Here is a 24292-nt window from a genome sequence, read left to right as displayed (position 1 = left end):
AGGAGTTTGATCGCTCGTTATAATGTGCAATGACCACCAGGGGGCAGCGTGGAATGAAGGAAGGCCCCGGCTGGCAGCCAGAAGGCTCCAATTGGCCCTGATCGCCGGCCAGGTTTAGGCACCCTACTCGTGCATGAATTTTATGCACTGGGCCTATAGTATGTAGATAATTTATGCTCCCTGTACTTTGCCAAATGCTACTTCTTCATATATATGTCATATATATCTACTTTTAATAGAGCAAAGGCTTAAGGGTTTCTGTATGGAATATATACCCTGTTGTTGGAACTATGTGAATGATATCCAGATTTTTAAATTTAATTCATTGGGGTGATAATGATTAATAAAAACTATATAGGTTTCAGGTGTACAATTCTATAATACATCATCTGTACATTGTATTGTGTGTTCACCACTCTAAGTCAAGTCTCCTTCCATCAACATTTATCTTACTATAACTTCCTTTCCCACTGGTAATCACCATACTGTTGTCTGTGTCTAGAGATTTGTTTTGTTTGTTTAATCCCTTCACCTTTTCCACCCAGCCCTGAAATCCCTACTCCAGATTGTTGTTGTTTTTTAACTGGAGGAAGGAAAAACCAGCCCTGACAAAAACTAAATCTTTATACCTGACCCACAAGAACTGGCAATGTCATAAGGGTTCACAAACTGTGGTAGTACGTAAGCAGAAGTATCTTAAGCTAACAAGAGAATATTAATAGTAGAAATTGAATCCCTATTATGCCATGGCTCCAAATCACAATTTTCACCAAGCTACTATGAATTCATACTATGCAGAAATTTCAATATAAATGAAGCTTAATGGAGAAAAGGCACCATTAATAATTTATACAATATGCCCAACAATATCAAACTGCTATGTTGGGTAAAACAGGTACCATAAACTTGGGTTTAATATCAGTGGCATTTGTACAAGCTTAGTATTCTATACCCAGAAGTAAAGCACACATTTCCTGGGTCCCTGACATTATCCTCACTCAGGTGAGCACTAACCCAGAAGAGCATATTTATTAGTTTCCCTTGGGAAACTTGTAAAATTAAAAATGCGGTTTGGAGCATAATTTTGTAGTCAAGTTACCTGTGACCACTTACGGTAATAGCATATTTTGACTGGGCAGTTTTTCTACAAATATAGCACTTTCTTACCTCAAAAGTGGTGAAATAGCAAATGTAATTATCCTCAAGGTAAGTCCTCATTCCTAAAGCCCCTTGGGTTAACTGCCATTAGATTTATTATAAGGGATTCACAACAAAGAACTTAAAATTATTGGGAGAAGTCATCGGAATTTCAAGTTAAGAAACACTGCTTATAACATTGAGAAGAACCGCAATATACTTCAAACGTACTAATGCCACAGAACTTCTTGATGTAAAGTATCCAGACACTTCCCATGCATATTTTATTTTTAGGCTTGTGCATGTTTACATGTGAAACAGATGTGACTCAATTTAAGACAATCTGGTTGGAATGCTTTTCCTCACAACCGAAAAACTCCACTTACTTTCAAAAGGAGTCACACCACTCAGTTCCTGTAAGAACATGAGGAGTTTCCAGAGGGTACCTCATCTGAACTAAATTCCACACAACTGGTGAATTCGCATGCAACTCTCCAAGAAACAATTAACAACATATTTTGTCTTCACAGCTACCTTAATGAGATATTTTCTATTCTCTTCATTTTAAAATTGAGGGTTTTAGCCAGAGTCACAAAGCTAACAGTAGGATATGAACCAATGAAACCTTTTTAATTGCCTCACTGTTCGTAGATGTGGATTCTAGTTCTGCATCGACACCATTCTCAACATCTGGGCCCCACAGGAAGGAGGAGTTCACCTCTGCTCTGAACCGCTTCACCTCTGTAAGGAGGGTGCTAATGTTCTGCTCTTCCAAGATTGTTGGGAGAACATGAAATAAACCGAATAAAAGGCTTTTGAAAAGTTCAAAGCACAATATAAATGTGCCATGTGCTAAATATATTCAACTCTGAACATTCCAGCAACACAGATGATTTTCTAAAATACAGAGGACCCGAACAGTGTTTTATTTGCGGCCACCTTGGGGTGTCTTTTATGGTGTCTATCTGGAAGCCTGTAAAGTGACAGACGAAAGTCTTGGCTGCAGAGCAAAAGCCCTGAACAGGGGATATAAAGAGTGGATTTGACAAGTATTGTTGAGGATGGCCAAGCAGTCTCAAAATACAAATGTAAACAGCAGTCTGCATCCATGGAAACACATTTTGTACTTAATAAAAATATTCTTGATTTTTAAAGAACACATTAAAATGGTGGTTTTAATTTCTGAATGTCAGATCCTAAGAGAATAGATTTTATTTAAATGTATAGAACTCTGATAGACAAAACAAACAAACACAAAATTCTTCCTTACCTCCCACATGTACACATTATTCTTAACCTGAGATCTTTTTTTCTTATCACCAACAAATGGTCCAAACTTTTTGCCTTTTAAAATTGGTTTAGTGGCCCAGACACCTAGAAAAGAAAACCAGTATTTTTATAATGTATGTGGTTACTTTAAAGACTGAAGCACTAGTGTGCTCTCTCTTTCTCTCTAGAGCACACCTGTGCCTTCCCCCATCCCCTTCTTTTCCTTAGGCCCGTATCTTTCGCTTTCTTTCTCTTAAGTTCCAAGGGCCCTTCTTTTGCTTCTGTAACTTGTTTCCTGAGTCCACGCAGCCCAGCTGGCTCACTTCTTCTGCCTCTGTGACTTTTTTTTCTAAAAGGCTAAATAAACGTCTTGTACTCAAGTTCTTGGCTCTGAATTCTGTCTTTGCCAAACTCAAGAACCAAGGTCTAACAGTGTCGCTATCATCTGGAGCTATGACTCAGATTGTCTTACCACCCTTCTTGGTGTGGAAAGAAAAAAAAATAGATTGAAGCACTAAAATCAATTCAGTTTCACAAAATAGTTAAAAGGCTACAGCCTAAAAGCAAGATGTTAAATCAACTAAGATCAGGTGAAAGCAAATTAAGTCTTCAACAGTGATTTTTATTTTTCTTTTTTATTTCTATATTTTCCAAATAGCCTCTAAAAAACCTATTTTGTTTTATAATAAAAAAAGAATGTTTTATATATTTGCTTGTTTTTAATTTTTACATGTAAAATTAGCTGGACAGTAAAATCACGAATACTTGGAGAATAGCACAATTAAAGAGAAAAATACTGGAATATAGTCAAGCTACAAATAATTTTTAAACTCTTCTTTCTATTTTTCTACAGACTTCAATGATCTCCAATGAACATGAGTTGCTTTTATAAAGGGTTAGAAATATAGGTTTTTTAATAAATAGTTTTAAAGTTTGTTTGTTCAAAATGAAAAATCCTCTCCTCACTGTTTCCTAAAATCCTAGCTACGGGGACAACTCACTTTGCGGAGTTTCAAACAGCCCAGAAGTATGCTGTTCTGTGGTGTTCTCAAGGTGTTTCTATTTCCTCTGAACTGGCCATCAGGCAAACAGACAGATGAAGCAGCAGCGGCTAAAATGGCAGGAGGCCACCCGGAGTCAAGGGAACCGGTGCCCAGCAGTGGCTCTCGCTGACAACAGGTTCCCTCATCTTCTGGCCTCAGTTTCCTCACATACGGGATGGTGGCAACTCAGCCAGTCCTGTTCGGCTAGGATGTACAAGTCCCACTTTTCTGTAAGTCTACTATGAACCCTGTTTGATAACAGCTAATAATAAATTAGTGGGGCTATAAAATCGAACACTTTCATGTGAATGATACAATTTAAATGCTCAAGTTACTGAATAGATTCCAATGAGGATTAAAAAAGCATTTATTAAAAATTTATTCACACATATATATACATAAATTATAATATCAAAAGCACATCTTTAAAAAAAAAACCCACAGGATATAAACATGATATATTCCAAGACTGTACTTTGACTAAATTTTTATCATTTACTTCCTTTGCCTTAAGACCAAAGATTAAAACATAAAAATGAGATCAAACACACAAGATCTATGTCCACCCTGGATTCGTGACTGGAAACTGCATAAACACCACCTAATCTTCTAAGTCAGAGTATAAATCTGCTGCTTTTATGGGGAGCTCCCTACCGTAAATGCCCCAAGGGAAATCTGCCTGCAGCCTGCAATCCCTTTCCCTGCTCCTTCTCGGACCCTAGTACTCACCAATCCGAGCCTTGTCAACAGCAGATGGGAAAAGCCTCACTTCCTCAGGAAGTCCTCGGAGCACATGTTCGGGTACCTCGGCCAGGGTCTCAGCAGTTGCCACAGGCTCAGTAGTGTTCTGCAAGTCAAGAAACAGAAGGATCATAGCAAAACGAAGAAATCCCAGTTAGCATTTTGTTTTTTTCTGGTCCAATAAGCAAATATGCAAACAAGTAACTGAAAGCTAAATCTGGCAAGCCAAGCCCAAGCCCAAGCCCATGATGTCAAGCATTTCAGAGTTGCTTTGATGTCTGTTTGTGAGTCTGCAAAGGAAACCACTGACCTTCAAGCATGTCTGTGTTAATCTGTTTTGTTCCAGCCACCCACAGCCATTTTCAAAATATGTAATCTCTGGTACCATATTGCTTTAAACTCCCAGAGAATCTGGCAGCTTAAGCTTACACTTACTCTTAAATCAAAGGCTACCATCAGCATTTTAGAACATTTAAAAACTCACAATCAACACTCCTTATTAAGTGAATGCCTTCAGCACATACTGTAAAGGCCACAATGGCCAGCTGGACCCCACCTGATCCATGCTTTAATCTCCACCACCAATACCCCTGGCAGAGCCTTGACTATTCCAACCAAGAACACTATAACTTATTCTGGACCTTCATGGGAAGTACAACTTTCCAGGAAACAGTAATTCACCACCATCTACCAAGTCATTAAATAGCATAGTCACCACAATATCACACAGTCTCTAAGAAAGACATTTTTATACTAACCAAAGTATATGTTCAAATTCACTGTAATCTTAAGAAATAAGATTACTATTAAATATGTATAAAAAGGGATGAAAAGGGGAGATTTAAGTCAACTGGTAAAACATGACTGTTATTTTACAAATAACTTTCAAGTCAAAGGGAAACCAAGCATCTGTTAACTGGTACCACATATACCCTAAAGAACTCATGTGTGTATCATGACACCTAAGAATGCTGGGTTTTGTAGTCCAAGTGCTCTTTATTTCACTGCAAAGGGAAACATTCCCCAAGAACTTTCAAAGAAACCAACGTGGGCAAAAAGCAAACTCTAAGGTAAAAAGATTAATTTTCCCACAACAATCAAGCTCTTGTAGTTTTTGAGAAAGTTTTGTGCCAAGAAAAGAATATCATCCAAATTTGAGTACTCCCTGAATTTCAATTGTTTAAAAAACTACCAATAGGCTGCTTCAAGAGAAAGAAATCCCCCAGCAATGAGCAAGTCATAATGAAGGTCTCTCGGGCCTGCTTTGAGCTGAATGCACAAAAGCAGACAGTGAAGACCTGGGTTGCTGCCTTGGATGGAGCAGTCAGCAGTGCATACTCAGAAGCTTTGGCCCCAACATCATCACACACAAGTTAAGTGCCTTCCAAACTATGGGAATACCAAATGTGCTCCAGAAAATGACCCTGTGGTATTTTTAATTAGCTAAAGTGTAAAAATTTCTCACTTATAAATATAGTGCCCGTTTTTAAAACTGTAATCTATAAACTAGAATTATGGAAACGTGAATAAATTTTTTTCAAAGCGGAGAAAGGTATAAATTGGTAGTTGGTACCCTAGGCTATAAAATAATTTTTTAACACTGATAAGTTAAGCAATATTAACAAGTACAAGCCCGAGTTATGAGTCCTATCACTTCCAGTAAGAGAAAGTTTTTCCCCTTTTTCGGATGGACTCCTAAGAAAAGATTTTAAAGAATTTGACATCATTTAAACCCCCAGGAGCTTTGAAAAGACAGTCAGCTAAGCTAAACTGATACTTCCAGGCACTATCACAGTATTAACAACAACAACTTCCTATGTCCTCAGAAGCTCCCCGGGGACTGCCTGTAGGGCACTGTGCTAACCATTTACATGCATGACAGAGTTTACTCCAAACAGAACAGGAGGCAGGGACTGTCAGTGCCTCCTCCAGACAACACACACAAACATACATGAAGAGGCCCAGGGAAACTAAGTTGCTCAGGGCCATACTTGGAACCCTGTCTGTCTGACCCCAGAGCCCAGGCTCATAGCCACTGTGGGGTTTCCAGTTAAGATTCTGCTAGGTTAGGTTTGCGTCTCTAATGCAAAACATGATGACTGCAGTTGATAACACTGTTACTGAATGACATTTGCAAAGAGAATAGAACTTAATGTTCACAAACACACACAAAAGGATCAATATGACACGAGGGGTGATGGATATCTTAACTAACTGGAAGGTGGGAATGCTTTCAAAACATATATGTATATCAATTCACTACAATGTATAATTGAAATACCTTACAGATTTGTCAATTACATCTTAATGAAACTGAAAGAAAAAAAAGATTCTGCTGGAATATAACCTAAGAACATCTACCCTAAAACCTCCAAACCTCCACGGAAAGGTCAGCAGAAGACGGTCCTAAGACAGAATGGTCATTCCCACAGGAAATGTGTAACATCAGTGTAAGTTGGAGACCAGGTATATTAAAATTTGTGAAACACGGTGAATATAAAGGACCTCAGGAGAGCTGCCAGAGGGGAAAGAAATAAGGAAAACTCCTACCCTTTTATTTACCTGCTTTCAGCCAGTCCATTATTTATAATTTGGGCTCATTTACCTCGTTGGGAAAAGCTATTTCTCTGTTTATTTTAGAGCCTTTACACTAGAACAGAACTCAACTTCCATCTCTACGCAGCCATCCAGCCCTGGCAGCTCCAAGGCCTTCCTCTAGCCTCTCAGGCTGTCGGAATCTCCACTGCATGGAACATTTTTAGAAAATCAGTGATTCGAGAAGCAGAAGGTGGGTTGGCCTGTCCAAGGAGAACCATCCTCTAACCTTCCTTAATTTTCCTGCATAGGTCTAATCACAATTTTAAACAATTACTTGTATAATTTCAAGTTTAACATACCTCCCCATCAGAGGGCAATGAAGACATATGGTGTATACGTTATTGAATGCTGCACCCCAATGCTTAGCAGGAGACATAAAATGTTTGTCACTTATATACCTGAATGACTAAATGATTCTTGTAAGCTAACTGAAATCTTTTTTAGAAAAAGGAGGGATAGAAATAAAATAGCAGGGTCACCTATCAGGAAGTATTTTCTCCATGTGTGCCTGAATTTCTTGCATCTGAGGTAGGTATTTTTCTGGGTTGATACAAGAACCCTTTTTTGGAATATATGATATGTTCTCAATTTCAAGCAACCAATTTATAAATTAAACCTTTGGAACAAAAAAGCTTTAAAAATCCCTCACACGCTCAATAAAACTGGAATCTCTTTTTTGTATATATCTTGATAGTATCAGATGTAATATATTGTAAACAGGGTCATCCAACTTGGTCCCAGATCGATATTGTCTACAAGAAACTGCAATATCTAATCAATTAATTTAGTAAAATATTTCTGAGTCCCTCCTATGGCCAGGCAATGTTTCAGGCATCACATCTGCTTTAACAATGTTTCCCTCTAGTAAGGAAGGCAAATAAAATCAGATATATGATGCCTGGCAGATATTGATGCTCTAAAGGAAAACCAAGCACAAGAAAGACAGTAATGGAGAGGGTAGGGTGCTACTTTAGACAGAGTGCTCAGGGAAGACCTCTCTACACCTAGGAAGAATCACGCAGCAATATGGGGTGAAATATGCCAGGAAAGTGAACAGCAAGGACCACTGCTGAGTTAGGAAAAAGCTTGGTGTGCTCAGAGAAGAGACAGGCAAAAGACCAATGTGTGCAGAGCAGAGAAGGTGAGGAAGGCAGGAGTAATAATACTTTAGGAGAAATGTATCACCACTTGCTGATCTACACAGAAGGTACCAACCATAGACCAGCTGCAAGCTCTAGGAAGGAACCCTGGCTGCTGCTCCTCCCAGGACCCCATCCTTGCTATCCCAGAATAAAGGTCCATTTGCATTTTAAGGCTTTTAACACTGATCACTGTGATAAGTATGGAGGAAGTTACAAGGACTTCCAGACTTCTGTATTATGCAATAGGAAACACAAGAGCTCTTTATTTCAATGAACTGATCTGGAATGGTATGTATTAAATGTAACTAACACATTAAATTTAAGTTAATTTAATTAACATACCTAATTCCATAAGTTACTTAGTTATTAACTATTAATTGATCTTGTTAATTTGATGTCTCCAACTTCTTACCTCAATCTCAAATGTAGTTAATGTTCACTCCCTTCCCCAATAAATGGCCAAGCGGACCTCCTGCACTCAGTCCACCACTCAATGATTAACAAACACTCCTGGGTGCCTGCCGGCCCTGTGCTGAGCGGTGGAGAAACAATGGTTACTTGGTAAAGCTGATCCGGCCCCCTCCCCACAAAGCTCACTGGCTAGAGGAACTGCTCTTCTCCTGCTTCCCAGCACACTTTGACTCTCCAGTTCTTCCAGCTGTGGAGGGAGCATCTGAAAGGACCCCCTGCTGCTTCCTCCTAACACCTTTCCTCTAGCCCAGGACGACTATCCTCTGCCATGTTGTGGGGTGCAGGAGAACTTAGGGAGCATGACATTTATTCCTTCCTCTGGGCCAAGATCTATGCTAAGCACTGTCTATGCATTACCTCACAACAATAACCAAAGCTAACACTGACCAAGTATGCAGGCCACTCAGACACTACTCCAAGCACTTTCTATGCATTACCTCGTTTGACCTTTACACTACCACTCTGGCTGTAATTTTATGATCCCCCTTTTTACAGATGAAAATTGAAACCTGCCCATAGCTGTAGTTAATGAGTGGCAGAGCTAGGGTACAAACCCAGATAGTTGGGCTTCAGGGTCTGAACTTTCAAATACGATGCAGTGGCGTAGCTCTGTCAAGTAACTTCCCTAAACTACAAGATTTTAAAGTAGTGGAGCCAAGATCAAGTCCACATAGTCAGACTCCAGTGGGGTCTCACACTATAGTCCGGGGATGCCTGGGAAGTCCCTCTCGGGGTCCATGAGCTAGTTTTTATAATAATACTAAGATGTTATCTGCCTTCTTCACTCTTAGGTATGGAGAGGAAAGTTTGGGGGAAGCTATGACATTCTGCTGGCTAATGGAATGGGATTAATCTTAGGTTTCAAAATGTTCTGATTTATGAATAAGGCCATGTGTTAAGGATTGAGCATTCCAGAGAAAGTCTGAGGAGACAAAGAGCTTGGCATGTTCAGGAAAAGAGGCCACTATGGCCAGGTCAGAGTGACCCAGGGAGCAAGCAGAGGTGGCCACCACCAGAACCTGCAGAGCCCTGAGAGCCAGGGCACAGAGACTGGATGGCATGAGGAGAGTGGTGGGACCCCACCAGAAGGTTTTGGTCAGGGGAATGACAGGATGTCATGAGGTTTTCTATTCCATATTTTACTCCCTGGCCCCTAAAGGCACCAACTTCTGGCTCCTCCTCCCTTCACCAAACTAGATCTCTTACTCCTCTGGGGCTTTTGCAATTCAGGCTTTTAGTTGATAATGAACCAAGGCCACTGGTCCTTATGGCCCTCAATTCTTCTGCCAGTCAATATTCTCTACATCCTTCCAGGTCAAGTTCAAATCCCAGATCATCCATGAAGACATTCTAAACAACTCATGATGATTGTCCACTTCTCTGATTTCCTATATGGTCAGTTTTATGTTGTATAAGTATAGTACTTAAGGCACGGGGAAAATGATTCAATGGGGAGAGATGTCAGTGAGGTAATCAATTAGGAAGTTTCTATAACAGCCCAAACAAGGGATATTTGGGTCTGAACTCAAGCAATGACAGTGATAAGAAGTTATTTTATTTTATTTTATTATAAAGTTTTTGTAAATACATTTTTTGTTGATTTCAGAGAGGAAGGGAGAGGGAGAGATAGAAACATCAATGATGAGAGGAGAAACCAATATGGCGGCATAGGTAAACACCGGATATTGCTGCCTCACACAACCACTTCAAAAATACAACTAAAAGACAAAACGAACATCATCCAGAACCACAGGAAGGCTGGCTGAGTGGAAATTCTACAACTAGAAGGAAAGAGAAAAGCACACTGAGACTCAGAGGAGATGCAGAAGTAAAGTGCAGAGGTACGGAGGCTCGAGCGGAAAGGGCTGGCAAGTGAGGATGGTTGTCTTTTTCAATCAGGAGGGAGACACACGCTCCCACTCTGAACTCCAGTCCCGGGCGAGTCTCTGGGGACCCAGACTCATACGGGGAGAAACTGGACTGTCTGGCATCGGGCGGAACTCGAGGGCGGCTTTCTCTCAGAGGTGCTTACAGTGATTACCGCGGGACACTGAGACCCCGGGCCTCTTAGGGTAGGACTGAGGAGCAGCCATAGCTGTTTGCTCTGCCCTGTTGATTCCCTGAGACCTCGCCCCACCCAAGCTGTGCGCAGAGGTTTTTGCATATGAATGGCCTGTCCTCTGCAATCTAAAATTACCTAACAAACTGCAGCTGGGTCAGAGAGACCCAGAACATCCAAAAGAAGGCCCAAGGCCCCACAGCAGCTTGCATTGCTTCACAGCTGGGCCTCATCTGGGCTCCTCCAAACCCCAAACAAAGAAGATGAAGCTGCAGATCTCTCCGTAGCTCCTGCTGGGTAGCCTCAGGCAGAAGCTAAATTAGCACCTCCTTAGAGATCCAAGAGCCAGTGTACCCAGTGGTCAGAGTGGGACCATCCAGATTACAACGCCTCAGATCCATAAGGGACATACTCAGGGGGCAGACTCAGTGGGCACCAAAGCCCTACTGAAGCAAGTCTTCCCCCATAAGGGTGTCTCCAGCACAGAAGTTCTCCCACTGCAGACACAGCTGATTCTCACAGCCCATCGGCCTGGAGGTCAATTCCTCCCAGTGATACCTACAACAATCAAGGCTTAACTACAATAAGACTGTGCACAAAGCCCACAAAGGGGTGCACCAAGAGTGTCCACCTCAAGTCATTGGGGAGGCTGAGCCACTGGGCCCTATAGGACACCTAGCACAGAAAGCCACTCTTTCAACACAAGGAAGCAACCAAAATGCAGAGACAAAGAAACAGGTCACAAATGACAGAAATGGAGGAAAGCAAACGACTGGATATAGAGTTCAAAACCACGGTTATAAGGTTTTTCAAGAATTTTCTAGAAACCACCGAAAAATTTAGTGAGACCCTCGAGGATACAAAAAAGGTCCAACTAGAAATTAAGCATACACTGACTGAAATAAAGAATAATATACAGAGATCCAACAGCAGACTAGAGGATAGCAAGAAGCAAGTCAAAGATTTGAAATACGAAGAAGCAAAAAACACCCAACTGGAAAAACAATCCAAAAATATGAAGATAGTGTAAGGAGCCTCTGGGACAACTTCAAGCATTCCAACATCCGAATTATGGGGGTGCCAGAAGAAGAGAGAGAGCGAGATATTGAAAATCTATTTGAAGAAATAATGACAGAAAACTTCCCCTACCTGGTGAAAGAAATAGACTTACAAGTCCAGGAAGCGCAGAGAACCCCAAACAAAAGGAATCCAAAGAGGATCACACCAAGACACATCATAATTAAAATGCCAAGAGCAAAAGACAAAGAGAGAATCTTAAAAGCAGCAAGAGAAAAAGTTACCTACCTATAAGGGAGTACCCATAAGATTGTCAACTGATTTCTCAACAGAAACTATGCAGGCCAGAAGGGAGTGGCAAGAAATATTCAAAGTGATGAATGGCAAGAATCTACAACCAAGATTACTTTACCCAGCAAAGCTATCATTCAGAATTGAGGGTCAAATAAAGAGCTTCACAGATAAGAAAAAGCTAAAGGAATTCATCACCACCAAACCAGTATTATATGAAATGCTGAAAGGTATCCTTTAAGAAGAGGAAGAAGAAGAAAAAGGTAAAGATAAAAATTATGAACAACAAATACATATCTATCAACAAGTGAATCTAAAAATCAAGTGAATAAATAATCTGATGAACAGAATAAACTGGTGAATATAATAGAATCAGGGGCATAAAAAGGGAGTGGACTGACAATTCTCAGGGGGAAGAGGGTGTGGGGGTGTGGGAAGAGACTGGAAAAAAAATCGTACACCTATGGATGAGGACAGTGGGGGGGTAAGGGCAGAGGATGGGGTGGGAACCGGGTGGAGGGGAGCTATGGGGGGAAAAAAGAGGAACAACTGTAATAATCTGAACAATGAAGATTTAATTTAAAAAAAAGAGAGAGAGAAAGAAACATCAATGATGAGAGAATCATCCATCCACTGCTTCCTGCATGCCCCCTAGTTGGAATCGAGCCTGCAACCCAGGCATGTGCCCTGACCAGGAATCGAACAGTGAGCTCGATAAGAAGGTATTTTATAAAGGCAGAATCAAGACTTAGTTACTGCCTGAAAATAAGAATGATGATACACAGTGTTTCCTACATATATGCCAGGAACTAACCTTAGTGTTTAATGTTTATTAACTTTGCTCTTGACCACAACTGCATGGGGTGGGCAGCACTACTCTTCCTATTTAACAGGTGAGAAAGCAAATACCAAAAAGTCAGTGACTTGCTCAAGGTCACGCAGCTGGATTGGCAGAGCCAGGACTGAAGGTGGAATGTGAGTCACAAGATAACTAAAGTGAGGCAGAGCTAAACAATCCTGACACCTTCTCTACCGAAGCATTTATATCAGAGTAACATAAAATGCAACCCTTCTATATTACATAGGGAAATACTGTTCAAGTTCCTAAATTTTTTTTCAAATTTCAAAAATAATTCAATTATCTTCAGAAAGACATTGTACTTGATTTTATTTTATAAATTGCTAATTTATAAATTTAGTAGAATATGTGATTCAAAATGAAATTTAAGTGCCATCATTATTAAACACATTAATTTCCTCAACTATACACTCATTAATTGAGGTTTAAGTCATCATGGATAGAAACCATCTTAGTTGTAAGTCTTTTTTAAAAAGAATGAAAAATCAAATTTGCATTTATACTTATAGAAATAAGTAATTATTTATAAAAATGCAATTCAATGTTAATAATATGCTAAAATAGCAAAAGTGGTTTCAATTTTTTACACAATATATATTTTTAGAATTAGAAAAAAGTAGAGGCGCTATCTAAAATTAAAGATAGAAAGCCATCCCAGGGTTTCCCCTAACCTTTAGAAACATGGTATGAAGAGATTTTATCTAGGTGGTCAGGTGATGGCCCATGAAATCCTATATAATAAAACCCTAATATGCAAATCGACTGAACAGCAGAACAACTGGTCGCTATGACGCACACTGACCACTAGACGGCAGATGTTCAATGCTGGAGCTGCCCCCTGGTGGTCAGTGCGCTCCCACAGGGGGAGCACCATTCAGCCAGAAGCCAGGCTCATGGCTGGCGAGTGCAGCAGCAGTGGCGGGAGCCTCTCCTGCCTCCGTTGCAAGGTGGGCAGTAAGGAGCAAGAGGTCCCGGACTGTCAGAGGGATGTCTGACCAGCTGGCAGACATTTCCTGAGGGATCCCGGGCTGTGAGAGGGTGCAGGCCAGGCTGAAAGACCCCACCTTAGTGCACGAAATTTCGTGCACCAGGCCTCTAGTATTTTCTATAAAAGGAATAAACTACTGATATACACAACTGGATAAAGCTCAAACATTACGCTGACCAAAAGGAGACAAACACAGAAGAGCACGTATGTATGACTCCATTTATGAAAAATTCTAGAACAGGAAAAGCCAACCCACAGGGACAGTGAGTCGATCAGTGGCTGCCTGAGGCAGAGGCTGAGGGGAGAGTCACAGCAAGGAACTTTCTGGGATGATGGACACGTCCTACCTCTTGACAGAGGTGGTAGTTAACATCAGTGTGAAAATTCAGGACCATACACTCCAAATGAGTACATTTTACTGCACATAAATAAGTAAAAAATCCTACACTTTCCTCTTTAAATCATGTTAAAATGAAACTTTAATCTCCTAGAAAACAAAAAAACAAAAATACCAATGTCATAGAAAAACAACTTTTTAATCGAGATTTTTTTCAAAAAGCTCAGTTTCCCTTCTCCCTGAGTAAGTCTACCCTGGTCTGCCCTTGCAGTGACCACTGAGCAACCCCATAGCTCTGACCACTCACCTCCCGCCCTGCTGCTCCTCGGAACCAGCCTGCTCCACGCCCTCTCCTCACACTCAGATAAGTTCACCGGAGTAAGGTAACTCTGCTCTACAGCTGACCCTGGCGCTGCCTCCTGTAGATAAGCTGCACGCACCCCTGACACAGACAGCATATACTCATGTTTTCATTGTTTAAAATATAAGAGTGAGCAAATTCTCCTGGTATTTCGTTTAAATTTACGGAAGTACTTCTTTCACACACTCTACCCAGACAATGGCCATAAATTATTATATCAGATTTAATTGATTTAATTAAAGCACCAAGATTTTTAAATACCAATTGATCAAAACTAATACTAGAGTAATATTGCTTAATATTAAGACATATCATTATATATTCAAAATAAGATATATTATTGCTACCAGACTAATAACCACCATAGTAATCATTGTTACCAGCAAAAAAAAATCCAAGAATTAAAGAGTATTAAAATACTCAAATTCTGTGAACAACTCCGATTAAACTTGAAATAAAGACTCTTTACTATTCTTGGGGCAAAATGGGTGGGGGTGGGGATCAAACAAGCTTCAGTTTACTGAAATAGCATTAAATTATATGTGGTTAAGGAATGAGTAAGACTGCAATAACAATAAACAGATGGGGACATAGATAAGAAAACCTTATATACCGTCTTTGGAAAAGAAAAGCAGTCACACAGTTCTGAAACATTAAAAAATACCCTCCTGCACAAAGCTGGCAGGTCCATTAAGTTGTCCAAGTGAAGAAAATGTCCTCAGATATGGTGTTAATCTCAACAGTGAACAAACTTTACCACACTCTTGCCCCTTTACAATCCAGTCTCATGGCACAGTGAGCATGCTGTTCTAAAAATGGAAACCAAAGTCTGTCACTGTCCAGTGGCTTCCCACTGAACTTATAATAAAAAATACACTTCTTCCCATGGCCTTTAAGGGCCTATAAATCTGGCCCTTGCCTCACATACTAACTTCATCTTGTCCCAGAGTCCCACATATTGCCAAGCTCCAGCCCTGGCTTGCTCCCTGTGGGAACCAGCAAGCTCATTCCCACCTCAAGGCCTTTGTACTGTCTGTTGTTCACTCTGCCCAGAATTTTCATTCCCAAGATCCTCATCTCTCTGGTTCTTGCTTATTACTTGGGCCTATTATTCAATTATTATTAAGAATTCGATTAATTTATTATGATTCTATTGTTAATCACTCTTCTGGAATAGCCTTCTCTGACCATGTAATCCAGAGAACCTCCCCCTACCTTCACCCAGCATTCTTTATCACATTACCCTGCTGCACTGTCTTCACAGCACTTTTCACTGTCTGAACTTATCTTCCTGCTTTTGCACTGTCGACCTCTGCGAGTATGTAAGTTGCAGAGCAGAGCCCTCACCTATCTGCTTCACTGCAGAATCCACAGCACACTGGGACGTAGTCTATGCAGGATGCGTGATGGGATGAATGAACGTCAGCACAGTGAAGATGATGGAAATATGGACGGCTTATCACAGTTCTCAGGGTTACATTTGCAGCATCAAGTGATTATACCTTCCTTTTGATTATTTTTTTGTATGTAAGACTTTAAAACAAGTTTAGAAGGCTAAATTGCTGGCATTGCCACAGATTACTGATGAGGACAGAGAGATGCTGCAATCATAAGCTACTATACTGGTAGAAGTTTCAAATATTAGTAATAAGAGTTATACAAAGGTTCTTTTTAGAAAATTAAGTGTGACTCGATAAATTGGTAATCAAGGCCATTGTATTAAATCATCAAGGTGAAAGACTACAGAATGTTATATATTAAATATATATCAATAAAGCTGGAATGATTGGGGCTATACCCCAATATTATAGTTCTCCTCTCCTCCCAGGCACTTGACGGAATGCTCTGCTCCCCCCACCTGAGTTTTAAATTACATGTGGCCATATGATTAACTTTGGCCAGTTAAATGTAAACAGAAGTGACATGTGTTGAGACAAAACCTCCATCATCCTTAGTTCTTGAGCAACCACAATAGCAGAGCCACAATGGATGTGTACTGAGAACCAGAAATAGATGGCTGCTGTGTTAAGCCCCAAAGATTTTGGAGCAGCCTGTTAGCACGGCATCACACAGCTTATCCTGCTATAGCAATATAGCACAGTGAGGAAAAACCAGGCTTTGGGATCTACAGGCCTGGGTGTGAATCAGAGACCTACCACATGCCTGAATGATCATGGCCAAGCCACCTCTCTGGGCCTTAATGTCTTCATCCATAAAATGGTTAAAAAACCTGTAATTCATAGGGTGAGTATGAAAACTGAATTAATAAGAAAATGTATGTGTGATAACGAAATGCCTGGCATGCTGGGTAAGCACTCAACAGATAGGAATATGGCATTAAACTCTAACATACCTACTGTAAGCTACTTTGAGCATAGTTGCATTATGGAACTGCACTCACTTTTATGTTCTATAAAAGTACAGTAAGTCCTCATTTAATGTCATTCATAGATTGTGCAAACTTTAAGTGAAATGTGGTAAAATGAAACAATTTTAGCATAGGGCTAAGTGATACAAACAAGAGTTAACTTCCTAAGGCTTCTCATCAACGTTATAACGAAGGACATTGAAGGAAAGGAGGTGAGGAACTTCTATAAAGCATTCTAAACTCGTCAACGAGAGAACCATTTATAAAGTTCTGGATTCTGCTAGATAAATCGAAGAAAAAAAGAGAAGAAAAATAGTGGAACATCTCGAAGTTAAATATTTAGATGGATGTGTAAAGTAAGTGGAGTAAAGGATATCTATGATTTATAAATGGAGAGAAAAGAAAATGGACAGCAAGGGAAGGAGGTAGGGAGTTGCTCCTCTTGCCTGCCAGTCAGGCCTGGGCTCAGTTAGAAGAACAAAGGATCACATGGAAAGCAAGCTGGGTTCTAAGTTAGGAAGACAAGAGATAGTACGGAAGGGGTAAGTGCTGAGTGGAGAACAGACCAGAAGAGAAAGAAGGATAAAGAACAAGTGGGCCTTGGCTCCAGGATCCCAGAGCTGGGACTGGAGGGAAAGCCTCACAAGCAACCACTCGAAACGCATTGGTAACACTGAGCAGTCCAGGGGCTGCTTCAAGAGTCAGTGCTTAAAATACCAGCACGCTTGGGCCTTTGAACTCTCGTTTCCTCTAAAGGACTAACTTGTAAACAATATGGTACGCTCACTCCTAGGGTCCTTTAGTCCCTAAAACTTGGCTGTCAGGCACACATGGATGAATGATGCTGTGTATTGTCTTAGAGACCACACCCATTACAAGGGCCAGATCTGACAGCTAACGTTCATCAAAGCTCTATGGATCAGTCCCTAGAGAGAAAAATCTAACCCCAAACTCACCATCAAGATTTGAATTACAAATCTGGTTCAAGTTAAAACGTTTTGAATATCTACACTTTTGTATAGTTATTTAGAAGTTTTGAAGCATGCATTGCTCATTTTCACTGGCTGCAAATGAGAAGAATAAATACAAGAGGGAAAAACATAAAATGTCCTGAAACAATTCTTAATTTTTAAAAATTACTGGGATAACTATTCAGAAACACTCACAGATTTTTTTGCCACGACATAATCATCAGGACTAAATATCATGTAACTAATATTCCTCAAATAAAGAAAATATAACTAAAGATGCTGAAATTTTACTCATAAAAAGTAGACTTTTTATAATACAAATAAAAGTTTCATTACTACCAGGCCATTTAAATTACACCCACATCAGAAATGTGCTAACCATTAGAAACATAAGAGGACCCTTTTCCATTGATATTTGGCATTTAGCATCAAAGGCAGTCCTCTGCAGATCTGATATTAAAACTTGTCAAACGCAAAATGAAACTGTAAAAAAGCCAAAAAAGAAATGGTCACAACTCTTTTAAATGGCATGTGGACTTTCTTTAAATACAAGTTCATTTGATATAAATGAAATATTGAAGCGAATGTGTGAGGTGTCAAAGAAATAAAATATTAGAAATACTAATAGCCTAATAAGATGTAAGAATTAAAGCATTATTAAGCCTAAGGTGAAAGTTGTAGCCACTGAAATAATGACTGCTGAACAATGAGGCAACAAAAGCAACGTCGATATTTAGATTCCACTTTGGAAACTTTCACAATCGTTCTTTTTTTTTTTTTTTTTTTCATGATCATTCTAATCCAAAATCAAGACTTCTAACTAACAACAGTTCCTGGGCCATTAGAAAAGCAAGTTCCTTTGGGTGACAAGGTTCACATTAAGAATCAGTCTTAAAATGGGAAAATATATGAAATCTATGACACATATATGCATATAACTTTATGGGCAATGACTGTGGAAATCCACTGTTCTCCTTCCCTTCCCCATTTTACCATTTCAAAAACAATTTGCCTTCAAAAGCATGTCAGTAAATCTGCAAGTTTTAAAATAATGGAAACCACGTGCCCCATCTGTTCACCAGATTCATTTTTATGACGTATGGTCCTGTGCATTAACATAAACATATTTTGATAAAGAAAGTAATAAAAAGAAATCAAAGAATCCATTCCAAAAATTTCACATCTCTCAATGCAACACAGGACTGAATTTATTAAACTTGGCCACCTAATAAAATTGGACTTGTGATCTCAGTTAGAGGCACCTGCAACTGATAAAAAGGTGTCCCAAGTTTCACTTGATGAGGGATACAAATATTTTCCAGACTGGTAGTTTTACGCTAAGCACTAAAAATTATAGACTTCACATATTTAAGTTCTGTCCTTTTTTAAAAAAATGTGTTTATAAAGATTTCAAAAGAGAATGTTTCTGACACTCATAAATTTCTATAACTGCAAGTGAATAATATTAAGATTAGAAAATAAGAATTCTACTCTACAATGTATTAAATCCATATAACAGGTTCTACTTATCAGAACACCCTTAAGGCTACAGAAATGTCCACAGCAGGTAATCTCCAGGTAATCCCAAACCCCTGAAAGGTGAAGCACATCTTACATTTCAATATCTGCCCTCTTGTTTCTATTCCATGAACAGGTTTTTCAAAGACAGAGCATCTTAAAGTTTCCCATCTGATCAATTTTGGTCTTTAAAAAACAACAACAAAACTTTTAATATTCTCTTTTCAGTCAATGGGTATTACGAAATTAAAAGTATTAAAAATAAAAGCTTAGTAAGCCTCAAAACAAAACAAATAATTAACACCAGAGTGTAGCAGGGGAGAGGTAAAAAAAAAAAGAAAGAAAGGAAGAAAGAAAATCTGAATTAGGTCCCTAAGAATGAATGAGTCCTCTACTCAGGGTTCCATAGAAATGCCAACCCATGCCCCCCAAATGCACACCATGAAAGCAATGGATTCATTAATGGCATTAAGAACAGAAAGGAAAACCTGGGAGGAATGAATGTTGTGTGCTACTATCTTTTAGGAATCAAGAACTGGTCTAACATCTAGGTAATGTATTTGTATAAATTCTTATATTTAAACTCACCTGATTCATTTTCAATTCCTGTTGTGTTCTGAAAAGATACACACAACAAAAACTTCTTTGATTACATGAGCCCTAAAAAGAAAAACAGACAATTGTAATATGTACCTGCCTACACATTTCCAGTGATTTAAAACCACATACAGAACTGTAGAGTTTGCTCAAAGGGCTATTCATAAAGCAACTCCATGCCCGATCAACTTCGATTTATGCTAAGAGCTTACTTCACAGATTTATTAGCTACAATAAAAAAGATTCTTGCTAATCTTTACCAGGGCTTCATTGTACTCTACAATTGAAAGCAGACTCATTAGAATGACATCAAATTTTTGCTTTGGAATTGCATCATTCCGAAGAAGAAATGTTAGCTTTGTTCATATGAACACAAAGCCTTGTTGCATAAATTATGCAATTTAATGTCCTTCTCTTACTTACATCAATACTGAGTTGAATACATACACAAATAGACCCCTTTACATTATTTTGTTTTTCAAGTTCCTGAAGTAGAGGCGGAGTCAATAACATTTTCATAGCAAGTTCTCTTTGAGAAACAGAACAAAAACCTTGTAGTAAAATGCAAATGTTTTATTAAAAGCTGTTTGGAAAGAACTACAATTGTTCCTTTAAATTTCTTCTTCAATATACTCATAGTATAATAAAATAACAAGAATACAAAATCATTTCTTACAAGTGAACATGACATACTTGCTTTTAAAATAACAATCTATAAAGATGGTCCTCTCTGCAACATACGTCCTGCGAGTCAATTGAAGTCTTTCACAATAAATGAAAATCATGCCACTTTCAGGAGCACTTCCACTGTAACATTCTAAGTTTTCAGCATGTATACATACACACCATTAAGCATAACTCTATTTCTTCATGAATTTACTTACAATAATCTCTTATTCCTATGCCCCAAAGACACTGCTCACCTTAGAACTGTATGTTCCAATTGTTAATAAACCAAGGAGCATGTAACTCAATGATATTCTGCATACGAAGAGAAAATTCTGCCTGCCCACTTCATGCAGAACGGGGCTTTTACATTTTACCCTGGTCCTTAACAAGGACAGTCTGGGGTTCCTTTTCTCTTGAGCTACTTAACCACACTCACCTGATCACCTTTAGGGCCTGGTCATCTAAACTAGCTTTTATTCATACTGGCCCAGGGAAGGATTCCATAACTTGTATCTTGTTGAAGAACTCAGTCTAGCCAAACCAATATAAACTCGTAAGTAAATACTCAGTGAACACAATTTCAGAAAACGGAGGTTAACGCATAAGTCCATTCTTTTCAAATTTAATATTGAGCTTCTTTCTCAGATACATGTATTTCTTTAGTATATATTCTATACTTAATATAATTGATCCTTTTCATTTGTAAATTGTTATTAATTGACTGTCTAACAGTGGAGATTAGTGGCCTAGGAGGTGTGCATGCCTGGCCCTCTCTACCACAAATGCCTACTGGCTGGTCCCACTCAGAGGAATCTTGGGAATAAAATGTCCCGGAGTGAATAAAATGCCAGGTTTTTCACCTGCTTCTCACTAAGTTTTTGGAGGTGGATTTACTAACACTGGCCACAGGGTGTTCTCTTCGAGGTACAGAACGGAAAAAAACCCTACAATAAAATACAAATGTTTTCATGAAAGATCGTCAGAAAGAGCTATACAATGTTATGCAAGATAAGCACTGTTCACCGGAATGGATACGGCTTTTCCATCCAGAGATGGAAAGCCACTGGGAGGCTGAAGTGGCAGGAATGATCTACCGTGACTTAGATTTAAAGAGACTAAGGACTACAAATTGCTAGTTACAGAGTAGTCCCAGGGATGTGGCTTTCCGCATGGGGAATATGCCCAATAACTGTAGTAACGATGTACGATGCCAAGGGGGTGGTTAAAATATCCAGTGGAGTACTTTGTAAAGTATATGATAGGCTAACTACCATGTTTTGCTAATTCAAAATAATATTGAAAAGAGACTGTAAGAGAGTGGGGTGGAGGCAAGTAGACCTCTTAGGAGGCTAATGGCCCAACCTAGCAAGAGATGACGGTGGTTTGACCCAGGTAGTAGAAAAAAATGTGAGAAGTAGCTGGATCCTGGATCTATTTGCAAAATAGAGTCCCAGGATTTGATGCCAGATTAGATTCCAGGTATGAAAGAGGGAAGTCAGAGATGACACCAGGGTTTTTATCCTAAGGACATGAAAGAATAGAACTGCCGTTTTTTTCAGATGCTGCCTCCTTCTTTTCATGTGCTTTCCATTTGTTTTTCCCTCTTTTTTAAAAAAAACAACAACAACATTTTCTTCTCTCTCTTCCCATTTTGCAGTTGCTAGCTCACAGGTGCAATTCAAACAACTGAGATACCTGCAACCACATCTGCAACCACATACCTAAAGTATCAAAGTACAGTAGCCCCTCAGTATCAGGGAACTGGTTCCAGGAGCCACCCCCAACTGCCCCACAGATACCAAAATCCTCCGATGCTCAAGCACCTTAAATAAAATGGCACATCTGCATATAACCTACATAGGCACATCCTCCCTAGATTACCCATATACCTAATACATTGTAAATGCTGTGTAAATAGTTGTTGCAGTATATTGTTTAGAGAATAATTGCAAGGACAAAAAGTCTGTAAATATTCAGTATAGACGCAATCATCAGTCACTGTAAACCTAACTCCACGGTACACATCTGCAACCTAACTTCCCCCCAACCCATCCCCGCCCCAAAATATTTTCAATCCTTGATTGATTGAATCTGTAGATGCAGAACCTGTAAATACAGAGGGCCAATTGTTCTTTTATTGTTATCTCAACTTTTCCTTAATAAAAAATTTTACAATATAATTCAGATTGTTACATGATTAATAATCTTCTTTCTACACTGTCATTCCCTCTTTGTCCAAATAGGAATGCACTCATCATTTCTTTCCAGAGAACAAAAGGATCTTAACGTCTTTTTTTTAGAGTTCACTACTTATCTACATGCTTGGACCCTTCTGTCAATCATTTCAAATCCTAACGGCTAAAAACCAGACCCTCATTTTTTTCTCTCTCCCTCTTAGCTTACAACAATGTCAAATAATACATCTAAAATATTCTACAATACCAAACGCATTGCAAATCCAACACTTCTCAAATGATATTTTAAGTTATACTTTTTATTAAAAATAAGAGATGTTGTTACAACAAAAGAATTGAGACTTTGAGGACCACTGCATTTTGGACTGGGTGACTGTCCCTTCCTTTAAGGCCATTTAGCACTGCCCTGTACAACCAATGCCAGTAATGCCTTCACACACTTTGACAATCAAACCATCTACACATCCCCAAATACCATCCCAATTGAGCACCTATGAACTGTAGACTCTAAAACTCTAAAAAACAGTTATTGAAGTAACTTCCTTAAGATTCCTCCAGCACCGCAAAGCCCTGTGCCAGTGTCATGGCAATCCTACCGAACTTTCATACTCGGTGTTGACTTCACAGCACTGTTTCTACATACCCACTTAACCAATACAGATACCTCAGATCAAAGTTTTACCAAATGTGAGAACTCGAACTATCAATCCTATCAGTGTAGAGCAGCGGTTCTCAACCTGTGGGTGGCGACCCCTTTGGCGGTCGAACGACTCTTTCACAGGGGTCGCTTAATACCATCCTGCATATCAGATATTTACACTATGATTCATAACAGTAGCAACATGACAGTTATGAAGTAGCAACGAAAATAATTTTATGGTTGGGTCACAACATGAGGAACTGTATTTAAAGGGCCAAAGGTTGAGAACCACGGGTAGAGGCACAGAGGAATCTTCCACACATACCATTAAAACTTAACAATTCTATCAAAACGTTTAAGTGGTAAATAATTAAGTGCCTCTAGTTTTCCAAAGGTAAATACCTAAAATCCCTAGGACTTCTCTGACCCTGGCTTATGCCTTAGTTTCTTGTCTGGATTTCTATGCCTGACTAAACCTTCTTGAATATTTCTATATATCCCTCTCATTCACCCGTTGGCATTTATCAGATAAAGGACCGCAGGCAGACATAGGGCATGTAACTTTTTATCACCAACTATTCCTTACTAATAGCATACACTCCCAGAAAAATAAGAGCTTGATCTTGATTTTACACATCCAAGATTTTAATAATATACATATACTTATATTGCTTCCAAATTCTAGGACAAATCATCCTTACAAATATTTAACTTAGTATCATAAAGATGAATTGGTTATACATGAACAATATCAATATAGCAATAATAAATTTCAGGTCTTTATTCAAATACTGGTCCCTTATAGTGTCAAGACAACTTCAACTACTGTTAAGCTGCTGTCATCTGAAATGGAGGGTGAGAGGCTAGAAAATAGAGATATGCAGACTGCCCGAGTCCTGCAGCCCCAGCCATCTCACTACCACCCACCCTCTGCAATAGGCTGATTGAAGGAAAGACAAACAGTAACACACACACACACACACCAGGCTGAACTGCCATGTCTGCCCCTTGGAGTCTTGTA

At 39.3% G+C, this 24292-nt stretch overlaps 1 protein-coding gene across 12 annotated transcripts in view; it reads right to left on the bottom strand.

Annotated features, from left to right (window-relative positions):
* PRDM2 (PR/SET domain 2) overlaps positions 1–24292 on the bottom strand; it is a 113887-nt gene that overhangs the window by 78970 nt on the left and 10625 nt on the right. For 4 of the 12 annotated variants that reach the window (XR_004973987.1, XM_036349083.1, XM_036349084.1 and 1 more), the window contains exons 1-3: positions 18032–18050; positions 4179–4296; positions 2408–2511 (exon numbers count right to left, since the gene is read on the bottom strand). Coding sequence is in view for 9 of the 12 variants with exons in the window: in XM_036349083.1 (XP_036204976.1) it covers positions 2408–2511; positions 4179–4296; positions 18032–18043 (234 nt within the window). In the remaining 3 variants the exon portion in view is untranslated. Of the gene's footprint in view, positions 1–2407; positions 2512–3407; positions 3518–4178; positions 4297–18031; positions 19492–19758; positions 19831–20872; positions 20894–24292 lie in introns of those variants that run through there. The other 8 variants (XM_036349090.1, XM_036349095.1, XM_036349086.1 and 5 more) reach the window with 7 other exon arrangements.

The sequence above is a fragment of the Myotis myotis genome, unplaced genomic scaffold (genome assembly GCF_014108235.1).
Source record: "Myotis myotis isolate mMyoMyo1 unplaced genomic scaffold, mMyoMyo1.p scaffold_m19_p_2, whole genome shotgun sequence".
NCBI lineage: Eukaryota > Metazoa > Chordata > Mammalia > Chiroptera > Vespertilionidae > Myotis > Myotis myotis.
Note: the sequence above shows the minus strand (reverse complement) of the source record. Positions and strands in the feature narration are given on the sequence as shown.